At 57.8% G+C, this 21,721-nt stretch overlaps 2 protein-coding genes and 2 long non-coding RNA genes across 7 annotated transcripts in view; 2 read left to right on the top strand and 2 right to left on the bottom strand.

Moving 5' to 3' along the window:
* Positions 1-1,145: 1,145 nt before the first annotated feature.
* LOC116666529 overlaps positions 1,146-21,721 on the bottom strand; it is a 41,078-nt gene continuing 20,502 nt past the window's right edge. Inside the window, exon 3 of the long non-coding RNA XR_004323445.1 lies at positions 1,146-1,639. This is a non-coding gene — a long non-coding RNA (uncharacterized LOC116666529). The remainder of the gene's footprint in view (positions 1,640-21,721) is intronic.
* On the top strand, positions 2,086-12,005 carry CLCF1 (cardiotrophin like cytokine factor 1). Of its 4 annotated transcripts, none has more exons than XM_032489966.1 (4): positions 2,086-2,505; positions 3,704-3,803; positions 8,533-8,699; positions 10,550-12,005. In XM_032489966.1, exons 1-4 carry the CDS (start codon positions 2,392-2,394, stop codon positions 11,042-11,044), a joined length of 876 nt encoding a protein of 291 aa, XP_032345857.1. In that variant the 5' UTR covers positions 2,086-2,391; the 3' UTR covers positions 11,045-12,005. The 4 variants fall into 4 exon arrangements, with proteins under 4 accessions (XP_032345857.1, XP_032345858.1, XP_032345860.1 ...); XM_032489969.1 differs by lacking the exon at positions 2,086-2,505 and adding an exon at positions 2,789-3,192; XM_032489967.1 differs by lacking the exon at positions 3,704-3,803.
* Positions 14,003-19,298, bottom strand: LOC116666530. Its single transcript, XR_004323446.1, has 2 exons — positions 19,185-19,298; positions 14,003-14,867 (listed from the first exon to the last, which is right to left on the bottom strand). It is a non-coding gene; the product is annotated as an uncharacterized LOC116666530 (long non-coding RNA).
* POLD4 (DNA polymerase delta 4, accessory subunit) lies at positions 19,174-21,008 on the top strand. Its single transcript, XM_006179469.3, is given in 5 exon segments — positions 19,174-19,468; positions 19,706-19,740; positions 19,742-19,796; positions 20,009-20,120; positions 20,486-21,008. Coding segments are annotated over 5 exon segments (324 nt in total). The 5' UTR covers positions 19,174-19,371; the 3' UTR covers positions 20,511-21,008.

Here is a 21,721-nt window from a genome sequence, read left to right as displayed (position 1 = left end):
CCTGCCTCCTCCCCTCCTTCCCACTCCCACCCATTTATTTGCCTCTTTGTGTCTCCTCTTTCCTGCCCCATCCCTTCTTTCTCCCTCCTTTTCCCTGGGCCCCCACCCTCCTCCTTCAGCTCCCCTCTCTCTCTTTCCCCGTCCTCTCCCGGCCCCCTCCTCCTCCCCTGCGTTGGGGCTGCTTTCTCCCTGACTCAGCAAGGTGCTTTATAAGGTGCTGAGGGGGCTCAGCCAAATCCAAACCACATTGTCTGTGCAGACGCTCTCCACAAGGAGCAGGCTACAAACCGGGGGAGAAGGACTTAAGCTGCCCCCTCTCCCTCGTCCCTCCCTTCCGTGGCTCACTCCCTCTGAAAGGGTGGCTGCTAGGGGACCTCCTGGCCAGCCTCAGTGCCAGTCATCCACTGGGCATCTGCCTCCTTGACCTTGGCACGGGCATCAAAAGATCGTCGGGCTCACCGTACAAGAATGTCATTGAAACTCCAGCGCTCTGGCTGGGGGAGGGGGGGAGGGAGGCCCCCTGAGCACTTTTCCAAAGGGCCCCTCCAAAGCAGGTTTCATCAGAGCTGCTCCTGATGCCCCAGAAGATCCCCTGCCCCCAACCCCAGACCAGGTCTCTTTTCCCAGCTCTTTTCCTCATTTAGGAAAAGAAAGAAAGAAAGAGAGAAAGAGAGAAAGAGAGAAAGGAAGGAAGGAAGGAAGGAAGGAAGGAAGGAAGGAAGAAGAAAGAAAGAAAGAAAGAAAGAAAGAAAGAAAGAAAGAAAGAAAGAAAGAAAGAAAGAAAGAAAGAAAGAAAGAAAGAAAGAAAGAAGAAAAAACCCAACAACAAAGTCTGTCCCACTCCAGTGAGGTAATTGAAAACAAACTTCTTCCCCACCCCCCCACCCCCCCACCTCAGTTCTCGGAGTGCAGAAGAGGGAAGAGCTGCCCTGGGAAGCCAGCGCTGGTCATGCCCACGCTGCCTGCTCTGACCCGAGGGCTGGAGGGGCTGTGGCAGGGCTGGCAGGGTGCCCTTCTTTCTCTGGGGGCACCACAGTGGGAGTGGTGAGCGCACTCTGATGCTCTTGCAGAGAGGAATCACCTTCCAGGTCTGGCCCACCAGCGCCTCTCCCTCTTTGAAAGAGCAAATGAACAACAACAAAAGCAACTTATTACCAAGGGATTTAATTGGTGATCTGGTTCTAGAGCACTCAAGCCTTGTCCCCCAGCTGACTGTCCCCCAAGAAAAGCCACACATCGCCAGATGAGAGCTGTTTCCTCTGCACTCTCCTTGGCAGCCCTCTGTAGAGGGAGGGAGACCCTCCAGGGAGGGTCCAGGCTTATGGGTCCCCTAGGGATCCCGCCCAGCAAGTCCCAGCCCAGGCCTGAGGGAAGGAAGGAGGGAGAGCAGTCCCGGGCCAAATCACCCCTACCCCATCACTGGAAAAAACCCACAACCCGAACCCCAAAGGCAGGAGATAGCCAAATGTCTTCATGGGGAAGCATTTCACAAATGGGGACTCTTGGTCTGTCCATCGCCTGAATCCAAGCGGTCGGTCTCGCTGAGTCACCCCTGAAGCCTCTGGTGTTGAAACTGGTCCGGTGCCTCTTGCTGATTAATGAATTACAAATCCCCCACCCATGAGCACTCTCCTGGCCACTGCGAAGAAGAACGAAGAACCCTGTGAACTTCAGGGAAAAACCCTCAGCCAAGCGCCCTTTTCTTTCCTCTGCGCTGGGCAGTGGGCCTGTGGTGCCCTCTTCCTGCCCCCCAGGGGGCATTGTGAGCCGGTTAGTCACCTGCCCCAGCCCCCGGCGCCTCGCTTAGCCTCAGCTTTTGGAAATGGGACAGGCGGCAGGACAATAGGCAAGGGGGGCGGTCAGCCCAGACAAAGGGCAGCAGGAAAAACACCATCACTTGCTCCGAAGCCAGCTCGCTGGCATTTGGGAGAATGTGTCATTGCATTTACTCAGGGGGAGGCGGAGGGAGGGAAGGTTGGAGATGTGGAGGCAGAGGTAGGGTGAGTGCCGGGACCCGCCGGGCAGGAGGGGGCAGGCGCCCCAGGCCGACATCGAGGGAGAAGAAAAGGAGCGGGCAGCTCACTCCCCTAGCTCTTGGGAGTTTGCAGACGGACTGATGCCCTCCCCGCCCCCTCCCCCAGGAGGCCCAGGGTGGTACCGCCGCAGCCTCGCCTCACCTCACCCCACCCCCCCTCGGTGTTGTGGGAGGGAGAGGAGCCCCAGAAGCCCTCCCTTCCCTCCTCCCCCCTCCTCCCCCCACCCCGGGGAGGGCCGCTACAATTTGTGGTTACAGCTTTACACGTCAGAAAAAAAAAGTTTGCAGAATGTCCCACACCGAAAAAAAAAAAAATCCGAAACCGAGCGAAAAAAACCTGCGAGTGGGCCTGGCGGATGGGATTATTAAAGCTTCGCCGGAGCCGCGGCTCGCCCTCCCACTCCGCCAGCCTCCGGGAGAGGAGCCGCGCCCGGCCGGCCCGGCCCCCAGCCCCATGGACCTCCGAGCAGGTAGGAGCCAGGCGTCCGAGGCCCCGGCCCCCGCCCCCACCTAGGAGCCGCGAGATCCGGTTCCCGTGCTTCCCCCGGGGAGTCCCGAGTCGGGGCCGGGCCGGGGAGCCGGGCGCTGCCCCCGCCAGCGGGGCTCGAGCCGGCGGAGGCACGGCTGGGCGCCCTCGAGAGGGGCCGGGCGGGGACGCGGCATTCCTGGAGCCCGCTCGGCGGGACCAGGAGGTGGACGGGAGCGCGGCTGGGAGCCCGGGCTACTCGCGGACCCGGGGGGGGGGGCGGCAACCTGGAGCCCGGCGGGGTGGGGTCCTGGGGATCCCGGAGGGACAGAGCCCCGCGCAAAAGTCGGGGAGAGTGAGTCCGAGGCGGGAGCAGGGCTGCGAAAGGGAGACTCGGCACGCGGGGAGGAGCGGGCCGGGAGAGGAAGAGGGCGGGAGGGAGGCACGGGGGAGCCCAAGGCCGGACCGGCGGGAGGCGAGGGGAGGCCGACACCTCGGGCCGCGCCGCTCTCCCTCCTCGGCCCGCCGGGAGGAGAGGGCGGGAAGGAGGGCGGGCGAGAGGAGTGGGGAGGGCGGAGGGCAGAGCTGAGCCTGGCCGGGCCGGGCCGGGCCGCGGGACTCGCGGCTTTCTTGCTGCGCGCCGCGCGGCAGGAGCCCACCATGCTGCCTGCGGCCGGGGAGCCGGCGGCAGGTAGGGGCCGGGCGGCTTGGCGGGCGGCGGCAGCGAGCCCCCCTGGCCGGCCCGCCATGGCCTGGGAGTGATTAGTGCGGAGGGCGGGCGCAGCCCAGCCGGACCGGGCAGGAAAGTCTGTCACCGGCCGGGGAGCGGAGGCAGCGGCAGCTGGGCCCTGGCGGCCCCCGGGCGGGCGGGCAGGGCAGGGAGTCGACGCGCGGGAAAGGGCAGCGGCCCGGCAGAGTCCGGAGCGCGGCGCCCCGGACCCCGCCCCCGCCCCCGCCGCCGGGAAGGGAGCGACCGGGCGGGAGCGGCCCGGGGGCGGGGCCGGGGGCGCCGGGGCCACACAGGGGGAAGGCGCCGCCACCGCGGGGAGGGGGACGGGAGCGAGAGGTCACCGCCGAGCGGGGAGGACCATGGAGCGGCCGCGGCCGCACAGTTCTCGGGCCGAGCCCGTCGAGGGAAAGCCCAAGTCCCCCGGGCCTCGATGGAGTCCCCTCATCCCTGCTCTCCCCACCTTCCTTCCCAGCAACTCCACACAGCGCTCCAGAAGCCCTCCCCACAGACTCCCAATCCCAGAGGACGCGTCCCTGTTTCCTCCTGCGCCCGGCCTGGCCCTCCCCGCTGGGGTAGGAGGGGGCTGCCAGGAGGGGAGGGGAGGCTGGAGGTCCTGTTTGGCAGGAGTAGTCCGAGCCCTGCAAAGAGGCTGTGGGTGGGGGGCACGGGACACACTCCTCTGTCAGGCTCTCTGACCCGGACCCATACTAGCTGACATCTCCCTGTTGTCACTGTCCCGACAGACTCCCTCCCTGGCTCGCGAGCACACAGCTGCCCCTCCCGTAGGACGCAAGGATATGTTTCCCTGACAGATCAGACCCGCTCCCCCGCACTGGCTCCAACACCCTCGCTGCCCCGGAGCTAGGCACTCAATCAGGGGAGGAAATGGACATCAGGCAACAATGGCAGCAACTGTCACCCAGCGGCCCCAGAAGTCTCTCCTCACAACTAGTGAAATGGCTCCCTCTTCCCACCTCACAGAGCCCTAAGCTCCCGCCCGTTCACACTTCTGCACACCACCCCTCCGTACCAGCTACTCTATCAGTGACACTTCACATTCCTCCCCACAATCCCACCTGCCTATTCACACCCTGGCTCCCGCATGCTCCCTCTGAGCCCCTCCCATACCCTCTGGATAACACCCTTTTAAGCACACCCACACAACTGCCGGACTATTTCCTTCATTTTGCACCCCCTCAGGCCTCCCCCTTTTTTGCTGGCTGCCCAGCTGCCTGGCTTTACCCCGCCCCCTCCTGGAGCACACCCAGGGTCCTCTTACCGCACAATCCAGAACCCTCTCACTTGGATAAAAGCCCAACTCCTGGGTCCGAATTGACTTTACAAGGCTAGGAGACTGGCCTACCCATCTGCTTCTTTCCCTGGGCCTCAGTTTCTTCTTCTGCCATTTTGGCTGGAAGAGAAGGGCAGGGAGGGGGCTGCTGAAGAGGACAGCAGAGGAGGAACCCACAGGATTGGGCTGAGAGAAACTTTAGCTTGCATAGTGCAGCCCCTTCACACAAGCCCAGTCACCTGAAGGGTTGGTGGCAAAGTGACGCCTGACTTCTGGGCCCATGTGTACCCACTCACTAAGCCACTTCTCAGTTGCCTGGGGCTAGGATAGGGAACCAAGGAGAGAACGGAAAGGAAAGAGAGAAAAGAGGGGAGGGCAGCCAGCCCAGAGGACAAGGAAAGATGGGCTCCTTCTCTGGGCCTTTCCCTAGGAAAGGGGTTGGGAGGTGCCCCCTACGAGGGCCGTTTCCTGGATCTCATACCACAGTGGACCCTCCATCCCCTAAACCACTTCATCCCCCCAGTTCTCCTCAACAGACCCCTCCAAGGTTACCAGGATGCTGGTTCTGGTCTGCCTGGAGGGTGAGGCCTTTTCTCTGGCTCCCACATTTAGCCCAACACCTCCAGAGCTCTGCGATGACTCCCTGGCTCCCACACTTTTGGCTGATAGTTCTTAGCCACCAATCCTCTGAATACCTGGTGCATCTGCTCTGCTGAGCCCCCCACCTTCACTTGAGTGAGGTCAGACTGGAGAACACAGGCCAGGGACTGCAGGGCAGCTGGCTAAAGACACGCAGACACAGGTATGCTGCCTGTATAGCCATGTTAGGGTGGCCTTGCGCTTGCATGGGCTGAGTAAGTGTGTGTGCATTCATGAGGGGGGCCTCGGTTCCCAGGGCCCAGGGATCTGGATGGAATTAGGGGCTGGCCGGGCAGGGGCCAGGATGGGGGGTGGGGGGGCTGCAGCAGGAAACGTGAGCTGCTCTCATTAGCTCCTCACGTGCTCAGCTGGATTTATAAACACAGGGGAAGACGGGATGTAAACAATCAGTGGGCAGCAGCCAGAGGCAGAGCTGGGGCGGGGGCGGGCTGGGGGCCAGGACTGGGGGAGGGGGCCCAGGACACAGCCCCAGTGGCCGGCTCCACCTGCACACCATGAGCCTGGAGGAGGATGGACGAGGGCTCCAGGGTGCCCACCGCACTTGCCCGCCCAGGGACAGAGGCCAGCTGCAAGTTGTGCTGAGTCCTAGTGCTTACAGCTAAACCACAGGTGTTCTCGGGCCCCAGGCGGCTTTCGGCTTTGCTGCCTAAGCTAGGGGACATCATGCCCAGAGTGGAAGCTGTTGTAACAGAGGGTAGAGCCCTGTCCCCTTACTCCTCTCCTCGCCTCTTCTCCCTCTGGATTTCTGAGGCTCCTTCCCTCTTTCTGGTTCTCTCCATGGGTCGGTCAGTCAGATCCTTCAGCTCTCCCCCCAACTCCCCAGCTTCAGTGACACAGTTACCTCAGAACTGAAATATTCCTGGAAACACCGGCCTCGTCTGGTTAATTTCATGAGCCGTTTTTCTGCCTGGATGACTTAGCTCTTGTTTTTCCAAAGGCTTCTCCCCCTGCTGTCCCTGAGTAGGGAATCAGTCCTCCCCAGGGATGTCCCACAGGACCCAGGAGGGGAAAGGGAAAACAAGGCCCAGAGCTGGGTACCTGACCTCCACCCCACTCCCCCCAGGGACACCATGGGCTAGGCAGAGCCCAGTCCCAAGACTCTGGCTAGCAGGGCTGCTCAGAGCAGGGTGGGGTAAAGAGGCACCTAGCTCTCAATTGCTGCTAGCTGGGACCCTCGACATTGCCACTAACTGTGAGAAGAGATCAGACTCAATCCTAAAAGCTGCCTCAAGGCTGGAAGGTCTGCTGCCCAACTCAGCAGGTCTCCAACCTCCGAAACTAACCCCACATTGTACCCATAGGATCTTGGGGTTGACTCAGCCAGATATCCAGGCTGAGGGTAGCCTGAAGCTTTGTGCAGAGAAAGGCCTGGAGTTGTCTTGGGATGTGTAGAACAGGGACTAGAAAGGAACTCAGAGTCAACAAGAGCTAGGGATGGAAAAGAAGAATGAGGAAAGGAACATTCAGGAGGGAAGCCACAGGCTGCAGATGTGGAGAAGGGAAAGGGGAGCCTGTCTCCCCAGGGAGCAGTTATGTGCCTGATCCTGCCTTCTGTCCTAAAACACACGTGTGGGGCATGCATGAGCGCGCGCGCACACACACACACTCTCACACACACACCGCACTTTAAACCAAGAGCCCTGCGCCCAAGAGGGCAGCGTCCTGAGACCAGCGGCTCCCTGCTCCTGTGCCCCATCAGTAAAGCCAGTCAGTCAGGCATCTGAAAGAGTCAAGACTGGCTGGTTGGGCCATTGCAAAAGTCCTCACCTGAGCCCTGTGCTCTGTAAGAGACGTTCTATACAGTTTGAATCCTAAACCCTGCCTAGTTTGTAGCCCTCTCAAAAACGCTGACCCAGCATTATGACTAACTCTAAACCTACCTAGTCTTAATTCGTACTTAACTCCACACTTATCCTAACTCTGAGTACAATCAGATTGTTAAAACCCCTATCCAACTTATTTCTAACTATCATAACAAGATATGTCATTATAGAAAATTTGCAAGTATATACTGTAAACTGGAAGAAAGAAACCACTTGTGATCTCACACCCACCCAAGCTTAAAGCCCAAACTAGCCCTCCTCGTAGTGACACTCCACGCATCACCCCATCTGACATCTACATCAACAAACTCACAAACCTTAGCCCCAGCCAACCCTCTGCCTGCCCAGACCTAACCACATCCCCCAGCTGGACTCAAACCTCAACCACACTCAATCAGCCAAATCCCAATAAACCAACCTGAAACTTTAAAAGTAACCCAGTCCTTAAACCTAACCTAACCAATGCCAATTATAGCCTTACTCTATCCTAACCCTAATTGCCGTTGCCAGTCTCAACGCCCACTGAATCCTGGCCTAGTGCTCTTGACCTTGGACCTCACCTAAAAGCTGGGAAAACCATGTTTCCCAACTGCCTACGTCTCACAGCACTGACCGCTGGCCTCTGGCATCCTGGGATGCCCGAACTCTCCGGCACCATCACCTGCCACACCCAACTCATCAAATGCATCATACTCTCTGTCTCTGTCTCTCTCCTGCTCATGCACTCGCCCTCACTGTCTTCACTGCAGGCTGATCAAAAGGCCTCATTCAGGTCAAACCCCATCCAACACCCTAGAGAAGAATGGGGCAAATCTCCATGCTGCAGCGAACCTGTCAGAGTGAATGCTAAATCTCCTTCAATCTAACTCTACCCTTTCCATACCCAGGAGTCATATTCCAGAATGTACTGACTACCCAAGCCAGTCCTGTGTCCTTCCACCTGCCCCTGGTGGTCTAATGCTACATCTTGCCTCTGACCCCAGTGGGCTGACCCTGTACCTTGCCTCCGACTCTCTCTTGTGGCTGCCTCTCTTGCGCCCCTCTCAGGGCTGACTTCTCTCAGCTTGAAACTCTTACATGTGTTGCTTTCCAACCACCACCACCACACCTCCCACCCCTGCTCCCCCTAAGCTGCAGTGGGACTGGGAGCGTGGGAGAGGATGGTGAGGTACAACCGGAGCCCAGGAATACTGATTCGCAGTCCCTAGGCCTGGCCCTGCCATGTACACACACGTATGTGTTGACACACAGACAATGACTCTGCTGACACACAGAAATACTCTCCCATATCTACTGGAAGACACACACACATAGGCCAAGTCCTCATCCTCAAACACAAACATGCCACCATACATACACTTTCTCAGGCCAGGAATGCTCCCCTCCTCCATCACCCCTGCCTCCCATCTGGTGCCCCACCCTCACCCCCCTCCCAGCCCGAGGTGGGGACAGACACCTGAGGGGCTGCCAGCTGCTTCCTTGACCAGACCAGGCCACCCTCACGCTCCCTGCCCATCTTGTCCACAGGGGACTCGTGGGGGATGCTAGCTTGCCTGTGCACTGTGCTCTGGCACCTCCCTGCAGTGCCAGCCCTCAACCGCACAGGGGACCCAGGGCCTGGCCCCTCCATCCAGAAAACCTATGACCTCACCCGCTACCTGGAGCACCAACTCCGCAGCTTGGCTGGGACCTATGTGAGTATCCAGGGCTCAGGGGCTGGGAGTTGGTTGAGGAATGAGGACTGGGGAAGAGAGACCAACTGGTAGGGTCCTGGTGAATGACTGGGTGATGGGGAGGGGCTTTGGCTCCAAGCAGTCTCCGTGTCTGGCCTGTGTCTGGCCTATCTCCTGCCCTGCCCTCTTAGGGAAGGTGCCCCCTCCTCCCCATTCCTGGCCCCAGGACTAGGCATGTGGGCAGGCCTCGCACCCGCCTTGGCCCATTGCCCCACTGGCTGTCAGCCCAGCCGCCCGCCTCCCCCTGGGGGCCGGGGAAGTCTCCTCTGTTTACACCATGTTGTGGTGTCTTTTGCACGGGTGGGGCTGGGTGGGGATGGAGGGGCCTCACCTCCCATGCCTGTGTTCCAGCTCGCCTCTGCCCCAGACCTGGGGCCCTGCTGCTCTGGACCCATGGGCCTCCCTTCTGTCTGCCTCTCCCATCCTAGCTGGGCCTCCTAGGGGGGACCTGGGGGAAGGGGGCTGTGGGGAACCCAGGCCAGTAGTGGCAGGGGGTTCAGGGTGTGGATGGAAGTTAGGCTTTGGGGGCAGTCCAGAGGTGTTCGGAGCGCCCGGGAGAGAAGGAAGGAGGGTCAGAGTTGCTGAGGACCATGGGGAACTGGCCCCTCTTCCCGTGTTCCTCTTCCACATCCCAGACCCTACTTGGGAGCCAGGGAAAGAAAGGGGAGGAGGGTGGCGGGGGAGCTGGCTCCAGCCCCAGGATACACCGAGGAAATTAGTTTGTCTCTGTGCTTGTCAGCGTGTGAACCTCCCCCTGGGCCCTTGCCTATCCCAGGCCTCCCCCCTCTCTTCTCCCTTTCTCTCCCAGCTGAACTGTCTCCCTCACCCTTTCCCTGGGCCCCAGGCCCCTCCCAAGAGGGTTGGCAAGGCTCTATCCTCTTCCCTAGACTGTCTTCCATACTCTTCCTCTTGCCCAACCCTTGAGATGGCCTCAGTTTATTCCTTCTGAGCCTCTGAGCCCTTCTTGGGGGCATTAGCGAGGACCTCTGTTCCCTGCCCTTCACCTGGGGGACTGGGCATGTCAAGGGAGCACATGGAGCTTGGATGCTCAAGGGCCCCCTGCCTTTCCACCCACTTCTCCCTCTCTGGTTTCCCCATCCAGGAAACCTTTGCTTGATTCTGCTACCCCCTCCAGCTCCCGACCCTTTTTCTCTCCTGGCTTTCCCTGCCAAATTTCTTGAAGGAGTGGTCTACACCCTCTGCCTCCACTTCCTCTCCACCCACTCACTCCTTAACCCCCTGCAATCTGGCTTCCAGGCCACTGAAACAGTTCTCTCTAAGGTCGTCAGGCACCTCCTTCTTGCCAAACCCAATGGTATTTTCTAAGGCTCTCTCTCCTCGCTCTGTTTTGCAGCCACACTGTTGAGCACTGCTGCCTTCCTGAACTCCTCTTCTTGGCTCTGGACTCTCCTGTCCACCTTCACCTCTGCAGCCTGGCCTTCTGGGTCCTCGTGGCTCCTCTTCCTCTCTGCCCGGCCACACCACCCCCTCGCCCCCCGCACCCGTGGCCTTCTCCCAAGACTTAACACACACAGCCAATCAGCATGTCTTTCCAGAGTTTCTCCTGCGTGCTTTTTGCTTTCTACACTTCTCCATAGGAGAGCTCATCACCCCCATTGCTTCAACTGTCACCTCCATGCAAATGACATCTCTGGAGAAACAGGGGAGGCCCATGAACACAGAGGCCTAGTGTGGAGATGGGACCAGTGTCAGGGGACACCAGAAATAGAAGCTTTCGGGGAAAGTATCTCCTGGCAGGCGAACTGGCTCCTCCGCCCTCCTCCTTCCCCATTGCCCTCTCCTTTTCACAGCTGAACTACCTGGGCCCCCCTTTCAACGAGCCTGACTTCAACCCACCTCGGCTGGGGGCAGAGACTCTGCCCAGGGCCACTGTCAACCTGGATGTGTGGCGAAGCCTCAACGACAAACTACGGCTGACGCAGAACTACGAGGCCTACAGCCACCTCCTGTGCTACTTGCGTGGCCTCAACCGCCAGGCCGCCACGGCCGAGCTGCGTCGCAGCCTGGCTCACTTCTGCACCAGCCTCCAGGGCCTGCTGGGCAGCATCGCAGGCGTTATGGCAGCGCTCGGCTACCCGCTGCCCCAGCCTCTGCCCGGGACCGAGCCCACCTGGGCCCCTGGCCCTGCCCACAGTGACTTCCTTCAAAAGATGGACGACTTCTGGCTGCTGAAGGAGCTGCAGACCTGGCTCTGGCGCTCAGCCAAGGACTTCAACCGGCTCAAGAAAAAGATGCAGACTCCAGCAGCTGCAGTCACCCTGCACCTGGAGGCCCATGGCTTCTGATCTCTGACCTTCTCTGTCCCCTCCCTCTTCAAACCCTGCTCCCACTCTGGGAGGGAGGAACATGTATGCCAACACTTGTTAAGCCAGGAGACAGAAGCCAAGAGCCTCTAGCCCTCCCTGGACTTGGAGGAGGGTGTGATGCAATAAAGCCCATCCCTCCCCACTTCCCAAAGTCCTACAGGTCTGGGGAAGAGGTGCAATAGGCCCATCCCATTTCCACAGGAAGTAATGCTCAAGGGAGCCCGAAGTGGTTCACGTTGGTGCAAAGGCTCTCATGGCTTCCTGCTTCCTGCCCACCACTTGCCAGTGTCCACCCAGACCCTCAAGTGGCACTTCCAGGAAGCGTGCCTGTTGGCAGGGAGGGGACCGCCATCACATGTGCCTTTCTGGGGTGAAGCTCTTTGGCTGCCTCACTCTCCTTAGATGGGTGTTACTCCCCTCCCCCCAAATAACTCAATACATCCAATTCAGGAAACAAACCCAGTAGCAAGTCCAAACAGAAAGAGATGGGATTAAAAATGAAACAGGTGGGGTCTGCATGGGAGGTAATACTGAAAGCAGAGAAGCAGGGACAGACTGGACCCAGGGGTCACCAAGGCAATCGGTGGCATAGGGTGGCAACCAAAAGGACATTGCCTTGAAATTTCTTGCCAGCTTCACGGTGCCTCCTCTCTGCCTCCTTTCCCAGGGTATCTGTGGGTTGCCCAGGCTGGGGAGGGCAACCATAGCCACAGCCACAGAATTTCCTGAAAGTTTACATTGCAGTAGCATTTCGGGGTGTGGGGGGGCAGCTCCCCCAGGCCCTGCCCCCCAGCCCCACCCACTCATGACTCTAAGTTTGTTGTATTAATATTTATTTATTTGGAGATGTTATTTATTAGATGATATTTATTGCAGAATTTCTATTCTTGTATTAACAAATAAAACGCTTGCCCCAGAACTTCATCTCTTTGCTTGGCCTCACCCCTTCTCCTGGCTCTCGTGTCTTGTTCTCCTGGCCTTCCTCTCTGGGCTCCCACACCTGCCAGTGGAGAGCTGGGAGCCCCAGGGTTAGCTCAAGAGAGGCCAAGAGCTTGAGGAAGAGGCCCTGTACCCTGTGCCCACCGAGAAGATGTGCACACAGCCGACTTCACTCCTGCCCCTCCATCCACATTGTGCTCCTCCTTTAGTCCTCCCAGATAGCTTCCTGTCACTTACCTTCCTCCTCCCAGCCTGTGTTCGGTCCACCTCACTTCTCTGGGTGACTTTAATGGTCTCATATGTCTGTCTCCCTGCAGAGCCATCTGTCTGCCTTCCAGGCTCAGCTTCCCCAGGACCCCTACCTGTGACCACCTGCCGGGGCCCCCCAGAAGTAATCCTCACCTTCTCAACACCCTTTGTCTCCTAGGGAGGGCAACAGACCTAGGCCAAGTCACAAGTCTCAGCAGTGATCTGCTCCTTTCTCTCCAACATGAAACCGCAGATTCGAGGGAAAGAGAAACTCGTATTGGACTGTAAACGAATGGGATAGGTGCCATTCAAGGGATGGCCTAAGCTCAAATCCCATGTCTATCATCTACTGGCTGAGTGACCTTGGACAAATGATTTAAAGCTCTCTGTTCTCCAGTTTCCCCATCTATAAAATGGGAATAATTAAAAACCCTTATAAGAATGTTGGAAAGGATAAGAGAAGCAATAAAGGTAAGATGCTTGGCTGAGGCAGCAGCGATTAGGAATCACAGATGACACATCTATGTGTCATGACATTCTAGTGAAGGGCCACTGGGTAAATCAATGGGCTAACTGCTCCCAGGTAATAGTGGCTATTTTACAAGGGCCTCCGGGAGACAGAGCCTTCAGTGAAGGCAGTAACAACGGATGGTGATGTCAGTCAGTTGACAAATATTTTAAAGACCTAATTACCCGCCCAGCACTGTGCTAACTGGTGTAGGAAAGCCAAAAGAAGTCCAAGACCTGATTTGGCTCCTGCCCTTACGGAGCCTGCAATCTACCTGGGAAGACACTGTGCTTACCTGAGATGATAAGGAGCGAAACCATGTGCGCATACGTGGGCGACAGGGGCCAGGAGGTAGTGACGAGTGAGCCGCCGGGAAAGGGAGAGGTGGGGCGAGGGAGAGGTGTGAGGGTAGGTGCAGGAGCTATTGGACTTGCTTGTGGGTGGCGTGAGCCAGGCTGTGCTGAAGGTCCCTGAGTCACCTGACCCAAGTTGGTGAGAACTTGCCCATCCTGAGGGCCCCAGGCTCCTCGGACTGAGACGTCTGCCCAGGCATGGCCAGGGGCACCTGCAGGCCCTGCCTCCAGCCTCACGAGATACAAAGGAGAGGGCCTCTGGGCTGTCTCCATCCAGGGCCTGCATTGTGTAAGGCACCAAGCAAGAGGCGAAACGGGATACAGGGAAAAGGAAGGTAGGTCCCACACTGCTGTGCCGCAGGCTTATGGGGGCACGCTCTGCGTCTTCTCCATCTCTCTGTCTCAGCACCCAGCTCAGGCTCAAGCTCAAGTCCCAAGAAGTTGTTCCCTTAGTGTGCTGAACAGAACAATCCAGAAAAGGAACCAGTCCCCCATCTCCTACCCCCTGCCAAATGCTAGAATCCAAGGCAGAAGTTGATCAGAAAGACCCAGGCAAAATACTATTTAGGTCAAGAAGGAAGGAGTGACTGCCTCCAGCTGGGTGAGGGCCCTGCTAGTCTGTGAGCCCTGTAGGGGAGGAAACGGCATCTGAAGTCACTGCTGTATTTCCAGTGCTAGGATGTGGGATTTGACAGCATGCTTGGAGGATGGGCAGGACAAGGGATAGTTGTGTCTGTCTCCCTTTTAAGCAGGTAGCATCTTGAGGACAGGCTCCACAGTTAAGTCATCCTTGCATCCCTGCCGCATTTTAGCATGATGCAGGGCACAGAATAAAGTACTCAATGATTTGATTTAAACTGATTCAAAGAGTGTCAAGACAATAGTGTATTAGAAGCCAAGAGAAGAGAATTTTAATGAGCCAGCTGATCAACAGTGTCAGATGCCCCCAAGAACCACAAGAAGACTCTGGGGAGAATCCACTGGCTTTGTAAACAGGAAGTCACGGGTGACCTATGCAAGAACAGTTGAGAGACACATCAAATTGTGAGATTAAAGAAGGAGGTGGTGAGAAGGAAGTAGGAAGGGTGAATACATTCCCTCAGGAGTTTGGTGACAAAGGGAATACCTAGGGGGAGTAACAGGATCCCAGAAGGTTTTCTGTTAGCTTGGTTGGTTTGCTGCTACTGTTTTTAAGTAGAAGAGATCAGAACATGTTCTTGTTGCATGAGGGGTGATGGCTGGAGAACTGAGAGGGTCGGGGAATAGAATCAGGGACATGCATAGGAGAATGAAAAGGGTTTCTGGGCAGTTATGTGGCACCAGCCAGGTGACATCAGCAAACACATCTCTGTCATGGACCCGTCGGCATGGATTGAGACATTCTTTGACATTTATTTCCTAACAAGCCAGACAGAGGTGGCCAGAGGTGGCCTGAGGTGGGGACAGAGAGAAGAGGGGCCATTTCCCAAAGCTGAGGACTGGCAAGGCAGGACTGGCAGAGAATCCAGAGGTGAGACTCCAGAGGGCTAGAACTCGTGCTGTTGACTGGTTGTGAGCCACACAGCACATGTAGGGTGGGTAGCAGAGGGAAACGGGGGCGGGGGCTGGGGTGGCTGCAGAGGAGCATCCAGTCAGAAAGGGCATTTCAGAGTCTGAGTTCTTAAACTCTCCTCCAAACAGTTCCCTGCAGATGATGTCAGGGGTGAGTCCTTCTTGTGGGTTTTGACACTGTGGACCACGGGACAGGTAGCTCCTGAAAAATGACAGGTCATCTGGCTTTTCTGTGAATGAGTCTCCATTCACACTGAGTCTCCATCCACAGCTGCTTTAGGAGACGTGATGAGTTGTCATTGGTTATCTTAGGTTCCACCTCTTAAGTATGGTCTCATGGTCACGGGCCCAGGTATGTAGAGGTCAGTTTAAGAACTGGAATACCTGGGGACTTCCAGTGTCACGGGGCGGGGGGGGGGCATTATCTCTAGAACTCTTCTGTTTCCAGGAAAGCTAGGGAGAATGGGAGAGGAGAGAAGGTCCCCCCCTGTCACCTCCAGATAGCATGCTGTGGATAAGAAATCTCATCCTCATCTTGGGTGCCCGGAAACACACCTGTGTTTGAGAGCAGGCATACAAGACAGAGAACTGTCACTTGCGGGAGGCGACTTCCAGGATGGTGGTGATGGGAGCGGATATAGCAGGGCCTCTGATGACGGCTGGCCAGAGGGTGATCATGCCTTGCCATCTTCCTGCTTTTGCAAAGACTGACCCATACCCAGGACTTAGGTGCCCCTTGGTATGTGAGGAGACTCATTCAAGCACCTGTCACACACCCCCAACATCTGCCCACTTGCAAAGGCCACCCCAAATGGGGAAAGGCCAAGAGAGGCTCTTGTTACCCTCAGCCTAGAGGGCAAGGGCTGGTGATGCGGGCCTGGCTTAGTGCTCTGATGGCGGGCTCCCTCTCAGCTCCCCCCTCTTCTCTGGAGCCACAATTGTCCCTGCCTTTGTCCCTTCAATTCTGGAGCTCCCTGACTCAGCCTGGTTCCCCAATTTCCCAGCAGTGGACAAAGCCCTTGTCAGTGGGGTGGGGGTGGGGGCAGTGAGGGAGGAACTGTGAGCTTTAGAACTTCAGAGTTCCAGTGCTTTCCTTCAATGTCCTCTCAGCCTTCAGCATCCCTTAGTTTCCCTAGTTCAGAGGTCACCTCTAGGTTCCTCAACTTTCCTCTAATCTCCAAGGTCAGGCTGATGGGTGGAAACTAAGTAGGATCTTCCTCCCAACTGGACAAAGTCTGACACCTCGTGGCCAAGGTGAGGAATGGCCTTTTCAAATCTCCCTAGGACTTCTCTACAGTCGTGATGGTCAAGGTGAAAGGGGAGGTGATGGGAGGAGGTTTGGATGGGGTGGTTTGGGACAGGGAAGAAGAGACATCCAACGGCAGAAAACCCAGACCCAGGACAACTTTTGCCTTCCACCAGGCTCCTGCCCCTTAAGCCCACGAGGTCAAGAACCTGGAGCAGGAGGAGGGGTGTGAGTCTGGTGCCCAGAATCTCCAGCTCAGGGTGGATGGCAGGGCCTGAGGGCCTGAGGAAGCGGGTTGCTGGGGGAGGTCAGGAGAGCGGGCTATACCCCAGAGCCCTCTGGGCCCCAGGCAGCTGCTTCCCTCCCTCCTTCCTAGCTAGCTGCCCCCACTATCCTAGCTCTAGCTGGCTCTCCCCATGAGCCCCATTGTGAGCTGGGGGAAGAGAAGTGGCTCTTAGGGCGCATGCAAAGTACTGAGGCCCCCTATCCTGCCACATTGTCTGAGCTAAGCCGGGCCTAATTCCCCTTCCCCTTGGAGCAGTCAGTGGTGGGGCTCCACCCTCAGGAAAGTGCGGGGATGCTGTTCCAGTTCTTTTCTCTTCTTTCCTCTTGGGTTCCTCCAAGACTTTGGCCTTCACTCTGAAGCAAGGGCCTTGAGTGTTCCCAGGCCAAGGTGCAAAGGTCACTCCTGCTAATCTCATCCCCAGCTTCTGGGGGTCAGAGAGGACAAGGAACCTAAGCCTGGGTCTCAGGAAATTCCCTGAAGGAGTTAGCCCTCTGGTGTCAGACCTATGGCCAGGCCCTCCAGTGTGAAGCCTGAACTGTGACAGACCCCAGGGCAGCAGTTTTGCAGACAGGCCAGGAAGTTGCCTGAGAAGGGATAGGGGTCCCAGGAAGGAAGGTTAAAGGAGGCAGACAAGGTTGGGGGAGTAAAGAAGGAAAAGACCTGAGGATGGGCAGGCCAAGGTCTGGCCTAGTTGCCAGCACAACTTACGGATCAAGATGTCAAGACAGGGAAGATTGCCAGTTGGACAGTGATGATTCCCAAACCCCTGGGTGCCAACTCCTTCAAGCCTTGGGGGTTGATCCCACAGCTATCTGACTAGCAGAGGCGGGCCATGCTGCCTGGGGAGAGTTGTCTCAACTCCAGGCCAGAGAGCCAGTCCTAGGTGCCTGCACTTGAGCTGACCACCTGGGCTGGGAGAAGCTGAATGAAGGCCAGGGGGAACATCTTCCAGGTGGGTGGGGGAGGCTAGCAGGGCCTGGGCCAGGCAGGGCTGGGGGCAGCTGGCAGGGGTGGCCCAGACAGTGCCCACAGAACAGGCCAGGGTGCCAGAGAGGAGAGGGAATGAGCTCGGGTGGCAGTAGGAGCCACTGTGGCCGCCCAGCAGCATACCCCATTTCACGCTCCCTGGGCGGCGGCAGGGCCCCACGGCTATCAGCTTTCAGGGGTGGGAGGGACCAGGAATGAGGAGGGGTCTGCCCCACCCACGGTTCCCTATCCCTCAGGGCTTTGTGGGCTCAGGAGTTGGGTGCCACACACTTCTGGACACGCCTTCTGGGGAGGGGTTGTCAGTCCCATAGAGCCTGGGCACCAGCCCTCTGAGGAGTATTCAGTGCCTGACTGTACCCCACACCTACGCCCGTCCCATGCCTGGTGGAGAGGGCCTCCCTGCTCCCCTCCCCAATGCAGCAGAGCCCCTGTCTCCCTCACTCTGGGCCCCACTTAGTCCAGGAGGCAGATGGGGGGATTAGACAGGCCAAGCCCAAACAGTAAAGCAGGGAAGGGCCCTCCAGCTCTGTACAGTGCGCCCACAAGCTCTCACTCTTCCACTCAGCCCTCCTCAAGGAAGGGATGGGGAGAGCCAGGAGGAAGGAAGCCCCTGAAGACAAGGCCTGTTCTGCCCTCTCCTTCGGTGGTCTGCTCCCCAGAGCGTTCTCTTCCCTCAGGCACATTCTCCTCCTAATGTAGAGTGCCCAGACCCTAGAGCAGTGGGAAAGGGGCAGGCAGAAGCCTCTGAGCCTCTCTAGAGGCCGATTAGAGCTGGGCTGGTCCCCGCACTGATTCCCAGACTCCCACTGGCCAGCACTTCTGCCTACTGCCAGGAAGTTGGTGAGGAGGAGGCGGGTATAGGGGTGAGTCAGCAATGTCATGAGCCCAAGGGACAAAGGTCATGGGTGGAGAATTGAGAGACACTGTTTACAGCAGCCCACCTCCTCCAGGGGGTCTTTCAGAGATAAGCCAGCCCGGTGGTCCAACCCATTTCTGACCCACCTTTCCCCTTCTGTTTGTTAGGAATTTTATCCTTGCACTGACAATTTGCGTGTCCGTCTGCTTGCCCTTTCGCCTGTGAGCTCCTGGGGGGCACAGAGGGACAATGGTTTCACTGGGGTCACACAAGTCCTGTGACTATCAGCACTTCCTACTTTCAAGAACCATTTTACGTCTATTTTAATTGAGCGAGTATGTGGGAAAGGGCTCAGAACAGTCCTTGGCACGCTGAAAGTGTCATGTAGGGTTATTGTTGGTACTTTCTACTCATACTCTCACATTAGTGTGAGGCAACAAGGGCAGATTTTGCTGATGAAGGACAGGGGATCTAAACATACTCTGGCCTTCTCAGCAGTGTGGAATCTTCCTGTCTAGGAGGGCAGGCAAGGGCAGTCTGTGAGACCCCAGGAGAGCCAAGGAGGCAAGCACTTGCCTGGACTAAAAGCCAACAGTGTCTTTGGGTGCAGACTGAGAAAGGAGACTTCAGAACCCATGGGCTTCTCCAGCCAGGTCTCCTGGGGCTGGTGTGGGTGGGGTGAGAGCACGGAAGGGGTCTGGATTAGCCCCAACTCTCTTCGGACCTCCAGACCTGCCCCCACAACACTCAGCGGGCCAAGGGGCGGGAGTGGAAGTCTCCAGCTGGGCTCTGGGGAGTTATAAACTGGCCACGGGGATTAGCGAGGCTGAAAAGAACATTTGCCTAGGAAGGGTAAACGGGAAGTGAGAGGCTGAGGATAACGCTCTGTGAAGTCCCCCGAGACCCACTGCAGACCAGTGTGGGGGCAGGAGGAGGTGGTGCAGTCTGGGGCATCATGACAGGTCCCCCACCCACTGCCTCACCCATTCTCCCCCACCCCAGAACACAGCTGCACTTGCAGCCCCGCCCCCTCTGTGCCGCCTGCCATTGGCTAGAGCCAGGCCCCGCCCCACAGAGGCGGGCTGCCATTGGCTTAGGTCTTTGCTGTTTGCATGTTTGTGGGGGTGGGAGGGAGGCGTCATACCCTGGAACCCTCGCATTTCCTTTCTGCTTGTCTGGGTCGTCCGTCTGCCCGTCGCTGGCCCCAGGCTCGCTCTCTGGCCCCAGCCCTCTCTCACTCTCTCTCTCTAGCAGCTGTCTCTCTCGTGCCCGCTGGCCTGTCTTCTCCTTCCCGGCAGTCGCCTCCTTCTCCGCCTGCCTGGGTGGCCGCCATGGGCCGGAAACGGCTCATCACTGACTCCTACCCTGTAGTGAAGAGGAGGGAGAGCCCCGCTGGGCACAGCAAGCGGGAGCTGGCACCAGAGCTAGGTCTCTGAGGTGTGGGAGGGCGGGAGGAGTGGACGCGGGGGACATGAGAGGACGTGGGCAGTGGAAAGGAAAGTGAAGTATGTCCTCTACTTCCTACAGCAGGCCTGGGAACGGATAGCAGAGGCAAAGGGGTGGTGAAGGCTGGGGAACAGTGGGACAGCTGTGAGGTGAGGGGAAGGGGGCCAGCTCCGCAGGGCACAGGCCTGGGCAGACCTCAGGAGCAGCATGTCATTGCAGGGGAAGAGCCCCAGCCCCTGAGCGTGGATGAAGCAGGAGCTGGAGCTACTGAGGCAGTTTGACCTGGCCTGGCAGTATGGGCCCTGCACAGGTGAGAACCCCCTCAGGCCCCAAGAGCATGTCCCAGAGCCAGAACTGTCACCCACACGTCTATGAAGCAGCCCCGGCCCCTGCCTGACTCTCTGCACTGTCTCCTGAGACTGGGGGGTGTGGAGGTCCTGACATACCCCTCCACACATTATCTAGCCTAGACTCTTCCTTGCCCCAACACGAAGTCCCAGTGTCTTCTTTCCACCCTGGCAGGGATCACACGGCTGCAGCGCTGGCATCGGGCAGAGCAGATGGGCTTGGAGCCTCCCCCGGAAGTCCGTCAGGTGCTGTGTGCCCACCCTGGAGATCCCCGCTTCCAGTGCAGGTCAGAGACAGGCCAGGGAGGGCTTTCAGGGGAGCCAGGGACTTCTCTAGGCACCACCAGCCTGCTGGCCCCGGATGGGGGCTCTCTTGGCCTGAGGGAGAAATAGATGCAGCCTTGGGGGTCCTTGCTGAGCAGGCAAGAAGATTCTACAAGGTGCCTGGCTCAGGAGGCAAAAGCTTGTTTTAATAATTCTTATGCCTGAGCTCATGGTGGAGGAAAGGTGCACCCAGGGCCCAAGGTACTATTTAGTACTGAGAGCCTGGCCAAGGGCTATAGGACATGGCCAAGAACTGGGGCTGGTGAAATCAGATCAAGAGACTTGACTGACTCTGGTTTCTCCCTCCATCTCATACCCCCTCGCACAGCCTCTGGCATCTCTATCCCCTTTGACACATCGCCTAAGACCTCTTGCCCGCAACTTGAGAACCTCAGGACACAAGCAAGAGCCAGTTGCTTCCCCTCGGCTCAGCTCTGCTGTGGAGAACGTTTGGCAGGAAAGAGTGTGATCACAGGGAAGGAAAAAGGCTGTGTCTGGAGCTCTCTGCGGCTCAGCCCTCCATCTAATGAGCAGGCTCCCAGTGCCCCCTCTGAGAACCCACACGGCTGAAGCCAACCACCTCCAACATGGAGAGTGGTCTCTGAGGATGAGGACTTGGCCATGAGCCTTTGGAAGCCCGCCACACGCCTGACCTGAACACTGTGGTCCTTGGGATGGTGCAGCCGACTCGGTGCAGCTTTGGGCAGAACCAGACTCAGGCAGAAGGCAGATGATCTAAGAGGCAAAGTTGACCTCCCCACCTCAGGCTGGGACTCTGAGGGCAGAACTGGCTGAGCTCACGGGGCAAGGGGTTCACTAATGCTTATCAATAAAGAACACTGAGTCTGGAAGCCTGATCTCCAGTCCCTTAATGTGGTCCTGCTTGGGCTGGCAGCACCCAGCAATCTGATAGCTGGAGAGAGCCAGCACCACGCTTTCCTGTAAGGTGTACATGCTTCTTCCACTGCCTAACCCTCGACCTGAGAAGGAGGAAAGACACCTTAAAAAAAACCCAACGGACAAGTCCTCACAGCGCTGAGCAACCTCTGGCGCCCCCTGGTGGTAACCAGGAAGACTACTCTAGCCACCTTCACTGGCCAGCCAGGAAAAACCCACCACCTGGCCTGCCCAGTGTTGCACACCTCACAAAAATGGGTCCTTTGTCAGAGCAGGATCCAGGGGACCCATGACTCATAAGGTCCAGACAGACATATACATTCCCAGCAAGCACCACTACTTCCCACATGGGGGCTACCTGGATCCAAAGCTGGGTTGGGGGTGGGCTTCCACCCATAGGACCTGCCCAGAGATGGCCATCATCTGAGGGGCTTTGGTAGGGAACTGGATGGTCCTGGAGATGGAGGAGAAATAGCTGTATTTAGAAACAATGCTTAAGGGACCCTGGGATGGTATGACATGGAGACTGGAATCAGTACTCCTTATAATGGTGTTACCTTCATTTGATGTATCGGCCCTCCGTCCTGGGGTGGAGAAACAGAACCATGAACTCCTTGGAAGCAGGTTTAGACAGTGACCAAGGAGCCTTTTTTAGCCCCCATTTTAT

This window comes from Camelus ferus, chromosome 10 (genome assembly GCF_009834535.1).
Source record: "Camelus ferus isolate YT-003-E chromosome 10, BCGSAC_Cfer_1.0, whole genome shotgun sequence".
Classification (NCBI taxonomy): domain Eukaryota; kingdom Metazoa; phylum Chordata; class Mammalia; order Artiodactyla; family Camelidae; genus Camelus; species Camelus ferus.
This window is presented reverse-complemented; position numbering and strand designations above follow the sequence as displayed.

Excerpts from the sequence above, each read along its gene's own strand:
- CLCF1 (XM_032489966.1), top strand. The coding sequence starts at position 2,392 with ATGGGATTATTAAAGCTTCGCCGGAGCCGCGGCTCGCCCTCCCACTCC. Across the intron at positions 2,506-3,703 it reads CCCCATGGACCTCCGAGCAG|CAACTCCACACAGCGCTCCA; the intron begins GTAGGAGCCAGG and ends CTTCCTTCCCAG. Across the intron at positions 8,700-10,549 it reads GCAGCTTGGCTGGGACCTAT|CTGAACTACCTGGGCCCCCC; the intron begins GTGAGTATCCAG and ends TCCTTTTCACAG.